At 40.2% G+C, this 6,000-nt stretch overlaps 1 protein-coding gene across 7 annotated transcripts in view; it reads left to right on the forward strand.

Moving 5' to 3' along the window:
* pard3bb (par-3 family cell polarity regulator beta b) overlaps positions 1 to 5,784 on the forward strand; it is a 251,581-nt gene extending 245,797 nt beyond the window's left edge. For 6 of the 7 annotated variants that reach the window (XM_047815106.1, XM_047815108.1, XM_047815103.1 and 3 more), the window contains one exon: positions 4,036 to 5,784. In XM_047815106.1, coding sequence (XP_047671062.1) covers positions 4,036 to 4,375 — 340 coding nt within the window. In that variant the 3' untranslated portion in view covers positions 4,376 to 5,784. The remainder of the gene's footprint in view (positions 1 to 4,035) is intronic. The other variant, XM_047815109.1, reaches the window with a different exon arrangement.
* Positions 5,785 to 6,000: the final 216 nt, after the last annotated feature.

Consider the following 6,000-nt stretch of genomic DNA (forward strand, 5'->3'; position numbering starts at 1 on the left):
CATTTCACTTCTTACATTTTTGCTCCTCTATTTTTATGTGTTTAGTTAAATACCACTGCAGTAATTGATATCATATTTTCATTTCATCGCCATTAAAACAGACATTAATACTCCTTCAAATTTAAACTCCTTAGCCAACAGGAAAACATCTCTGCTAGATGCATGTTTTATATATTAGAGCTGACAGCTAAAGCTTATAATGGTAGCGTTGAATGTTTTTCTGGTTTCTTTTCTCCAAATAAAACCCTGGAATTCTAAATAACCCTGCTGGGACCTGACCTCTGAGTCTCCTGGTGCCTAGTGACTCAGCGAGGTCAGCGCGCGCGCACGTGTGTGTGTGTGTGAGTGAGAGAGTGTGTGTGTGTGAGAGAGAGAGTGTGTGTGTGTGTGTGTGTGTGTGTGTGTGTGTGTGTGTGTGTGTGTGTGTGTGTGTGTGTGTGTGTGTGTAAGGTGCACGGTTCCCGAGGGCAGCTGTGCAAACATTACCCAGTCTAACAGGGTCCAGGGCGTCAATTCAGCAGCCAGGTGCTCTGTAGGGGATTAACACACAACAGCTTTTCCACATCTTTTCCCAAAATAACAGAACTGATTGAAGAACACTTCAAGAAGGAAAACACATAAAGAGACACTTTTAACAGAATGTGACTTTATTGACAAAACATCCTCTATGATTGTCATGTCATCTCTCCCACTCATGATGAGCTCATCTGGTGTCATGCGTGTAATTGCACTTTGTGATGATCTTTGTGCCGCATCTTTTCCTGGTACACCAAACACGTTCTTCTTTCAGCAAAGACATTCATAACGCCAATCCTAATAATATCTATAATGCATACATACATAAACATATAATTTAATAGTAAGTAATATATATTGGAAAGGCATTTAGCTACAAACTGTTTTTGCCCAGTGTATGGAGACTTTTGGGGGACCCTATAGATTCAAAGAGAGCAGGACAGAGAGCAGAACTGTGTGTCGATATAAGAGAAAGGTTTGAGAAGGACACCGAGTCGTGTGTACTGCTCCCTCAGCAGTGCTGGATGATAAAGACATTTATCTTTCATTACACGCCACTCGAGCTTTATTGCTCTTTTGTTTTGGTCTCTCTGTCGTTAGTGCCTTATCAAGTTGGGTAATGAAATTTCATTCTAAAAGTGAAACTTTGTTACCTGGAGTTTTATGAGTACTTAAGTGAGTTAGAAAACCCACATGAGCACTCTCTTCTGGAGTGAACTTTGATATGATGAGTTTGTGAGGCGATTACTCTATTTATTATAACTGAATTGGCTTCATGAGTGTCATCGCTGTTTTAAAGTGATGATAAAACTGGCATGTCGCCTCAGCCTTGCTTCATGATATTCGCTCATTTCATGGTGGCTTTAAACCACAGGCTGCTGCTTATCTTCCATATTTTGACGGAACGCAAGAAAATGACATTTGGCAACATGTTTTAGCAAAATCAACATTTACAGTGTTTGACAGGGTGTATAACATCCTCATGCTAATTTAAAGTGGTTATAATCTAGGAATACTATAAAGCTCTCTAAACATTTTCTACAGAGTTTTCCCACTGTATGTGAGCATTTCTTGCTGTTCAGTCTTCCATTAACTGAGCTGTTCTGACAGCCAACACTCCTGTCTGCCTTTATTTACAGCTTCTTTATTTACAGTTGTTATTTCAGACAGTACCAGTAGAAGGGGTTTTCCAAACAGGTCATGTCTCTGCAGTGGATTACTGGCCTGCTCTGGACTGTACGTGTTTTGTGCATGGACACTGCTGTGTATGGTGGTGTAGGATTTTCTCAGCCATAGCTATGTATCTGAGTTTTTCAGACAGCTGTTTCCCACTGACCCTCCAGAAATCCCTCTGCGAAGGAGTACCAGCAAATTGGTGACTCTTCGGAATTTCCTCCTAATTTCAGAGGCAGGTGTGAGAAATCCCAAAACAAAAAAAGGATTTCAGCTCAGTCACTGATACCGAATTCCTACCGGATGCCTGCCATAACACACAAGCGCTGATGTATAGGAGTAAATGAGCGACTGACAGATGTAATGCTCTCCTGCATGATATTTAAACATAATGGGACTTATGTGTAATAAGAGTGTTATTACTCAATCCTCCATTGCAGAAGCCAGTATTAAATCTTCAATTTCAAATCATTTCAATCTCGGTCCTAGAAGTCAGATGGGATATGACTAAGGGCAATTAACTGGACAAATTTAGCTAATACTAGGGATTAAATTTAAAAAATGGAACAGATTTGCATGTGAATGCATTCATATGCTTTGTACTGGAACAGGCCAGAACTGAGCTTTCTAAATGCTTGAGCTATTTTAGATTAGTGTTAGGGAGAAGGCCAGACATGTCTGGGAATTCACTGAGAGGAGAATAAAGGTTTATTGTAAATGTGATTAGGTTTTTGGAAAGTGTTGTTGAACGCAGTTAGGGCCAGGTGCAGACAGCCGCTGCATGTGCCCGAGCTGATAATCTTCCACAGTAAAGATATATCTGGCCTCCGCACTCCTCTCTTCTGTACACATGCTTATCAGTGCTAGAGGAAGTTGACATGGCAAGGCCAAGTCCGGTAAGAAGGGGTTATTAAGAAGAGGACTGTGTGTGTGTGCGCGCAGACGCCCGGCTGTCGTGCTGGATGGGTGGTCAGCACAGAAGAGAGATTAAGGACGTGCTGATGATTTTTGATACGTCTCCTTTGCTGCCCTCTGAGACTGCAGCACTGACTTGTTATAGAAAACTACACCCAATTATCAACATGCTGCAGCTAAGATGAGCTGGAAGAGCAGACATCCTGCTAAGGACTTTTAAATCTAATGTTCTCCACACTCAGCAGGAGGAAATTTAGATACATGCTTGTGATATGGAAAACATGACTGCTAATTGATATCTTCAGCAGCAGCTTGTTCTGGAAATGTAGCAGACATAAACATGGAAAGGGATCTAGTTTAGATAGTTGGACTAAATTATCCTAGCTCTTTAAAATGTGTCACATGCCTACACTGCAACTGATCCTGAACTTGAGCCATGAGGAAGATGGCTAAAATTGTTGCAGCTTAGCAAATGCAACCAAGCTTCTGACTGCATTTCTTTTCTCTATCTTCCTCTCACACGTTTAACAATAAATCATGAAACCTTGTAAAAGGCAAAGAGTGCTGGAATATCCCTGCCCAGGCTTGTGTTACTCAGGAGATTATAACCTAATCAGCCAGATGGACCAGAGATGTCCAAATTTCCTGTTGACACTCTTCACAGACAACACACTGTTCAACATGGTTGATATGGAAGAATGTGTGTTGAAGGTGAAATATGAGATATTGTGTGTGTGTGTGTGTGTGTGTGTGTGTGTGTGTGTGTGTGTGTGTGTGTGTGTGTGTGTGTGTGTGTGTGTATATATATATATATATATATATATATATATATATATATAAATATAAATATAAAATATTTATTTATTTATATTTGTGTCAGAAATTAACCCATACTTTGTAATCAAATGAGGATCCAACCAATTAACTCAAGGTGTCTCTACCTGTCTGTCAGTCAGTTATGTTGTTGCTCAAGTCAAGAAGTTTAGACATTCTAGTCTAGAGTTTGGTCTCTGCTTTAAATTTGAGGTTCTTGCTAGCCATTTGAATAGTTGAGTTTTAAACTTGTCATACCTTTAGACCATGTCGTCTTCTACCTGACCTCAAGACTGTTATGCAACAGCAGATGAAGATGGAAGTTTTGGAATGTAGCTCATTTGTTCTTCTTCACACCCTCCATCTCTGTATTTCAGCTGTTTGGTTTAAAGGACGTTATTTTATTTCCATAGCTCCTCTCACTCAGGATCTGTATCTCAGCAGTATAATTCCTCTTCTGCTCAGCTATCCTGGTGTCACAAAATTCATAAAAAGTCTTCCTTCTTAAGCTCTTTTTAATTTATCTGTTGGAACAGTAGAAGGTAGCTAGCAACTCTGAGGCACACTGAGAAGTGTGAAAAGTTTTAAACTTTTGTTTCTGTCTGTTCTTTCCTACAGAAGAGGTCCAGTGGATCCTACAGAGTATCCAGGACCAGCTTGGCCTGGGCACAGAGACCCTACTCTCTATACCACCTCTCAGCCAGGCTACCACCCCAGCTACCCCCATCGCCCCCTGGACCCTCGGCACAACGAACCAGGCTTTTACCACTCCCAACCTCCACAAAGAGGCCCCCTGCGCCAGGATGTGCCACCCTCCCCCCCTATGCCCCTTCGAGGTGCCCGGTACGACACCATGAACCGTGGAGGCTTCCGACACACCAGTCCAGAGCGCTTTGCTTACACAGACGGACGTCACCCTGATCCGAGGCAGAAGAACACCATGACTGCAGCCGTTTAAGCACAGCATTACAGTATACAGTATGCTGCCTGGTACGCCATATGTAAAGAACCACACCACAGCAGCACCGCGTTCATCGTCTTTTCATTGTTGGTGATGTGCTTGACCTGCAGTTCACTCTGCCTTATCCTGAGTGACTCGTTGCCCAAGGCCATATCTTAATACATGCAAATAATACATTCCTGTCTTCCTGCCAAGCGAGCATTCTTGGAGCTACACTCAAGAGCTCCTCTTTTTCTCTAAATCTGTGACTCGAACACAAAGAGAGGGTGGATGTGAACGAGCATACGACGAGTTCCCCATGGTACTATGCCTAAGTGAGCCGAGGCATGCATGCTTCTCCACATGACAGAAATGTAATCCCATTCTGCTTTCATATTCAACTCGGTTTAAAAAGTGTGCGAAAGACTTCATTCCGATGCAGTTATCCTATAGGTTAGTGCTGTTATATTTGTGTTAACTCATTAAACTCTCAAATTATTATTTCTAATTCACATTGTTCAGGAACTAAAATAAAACTAATATAGAAGGCATTTGGATATATGGGTGAAGAAAGTAAGTCTAGACCCATGGATGGGTTCTGGGATTTGAAGGGGTTAAATCACACTATATAATGGACACTTTAGAGCACACCTACAGTCTTTTCTTGACTGAGTTTATGAACTGTCGCTCCATGGCCCTCTGCCTTTTACACTTGAAATCGTTTTCTTACTGCATGTTGCAATTACACAGCCACTCTGCAACATTTATATTAGGACATTTATTATTATTATCATTCATAACCACGCTATTCACATGCAGCTCTTAAAGAAGACACATGAATAAAATCATTTAGAACCACTGACACCAAATAGATCCTTTCTTATAATGGTAAAAGTACAAGTGAAGGTTTACACAAGTGAAGGTACTCTCTTCTATCTATGTCGACTGTTGATGAGTTTGTATTGTATGTCTGCTGCAGTGAAGTAATATTAACAAAAAAAACACACAAAAAAAAGGATGATTAAGGAAGTGGATGCTTTTGTCAAGAGAGGAAAGAAGGATTCACCACATCAGAAGGATGAGAAGATGATGGAGTTTCTATACGCTCTTCTCTCAGCATGTGGCAGCTTTCCATTATTTTTATACATTTTTTTGTTCTCGTCATACACGCTTCTAAATCCTGTATAAGTTTTGTTGCTCCACACTCGCCATAGCTGCACGTATTGAATGTATTAATGACACGGTGGACATTTAAAGAGCAGATAATGGACAAATTGAATTCTAATCACTTCATCATACCCATGTTTCAGTATATTTCCATAATTTGGTATTAATGTCTGTAATAAACAAAGTGAATGGTAATTCTGAACACACATTTTTTTTACTAACCTCCTTTATAACACTATTAAATATGCATTTATAATGATTGTGTCTCTTGCAGTGTTTTGATGAATGAAGTTTTCACTTGCACCACACAGCAGCATCAGCATGCTTTTCAATGATGAATATAGATCTCAGTCCTTAAACCCTACAGAAAATTGTACCTATGTATTAGTAATTAATTTTATCATTAATTATTAATTAGGATTGCAGGGTATTTATATAAATATATGCCTTAATTACAGACCAATTAATATAATTCT

This window comes from Tachysurus fulvidraco, chromosome 6 (assembly GCF_022655615.1).
Source record: "Tachysurus fulvidraco isolate hzauxx_2018 chromosome 6, HZAU_PFXX_2.0, whole genome shotgun sequence".
In the NCBI taxonomy this organism is placed as follows: Eukaryota; Metazoa; Chordata; class Actinopteri; order Siluriformes; family Bagridae; genus Tachysurus; species Tachysurus fulvidraco.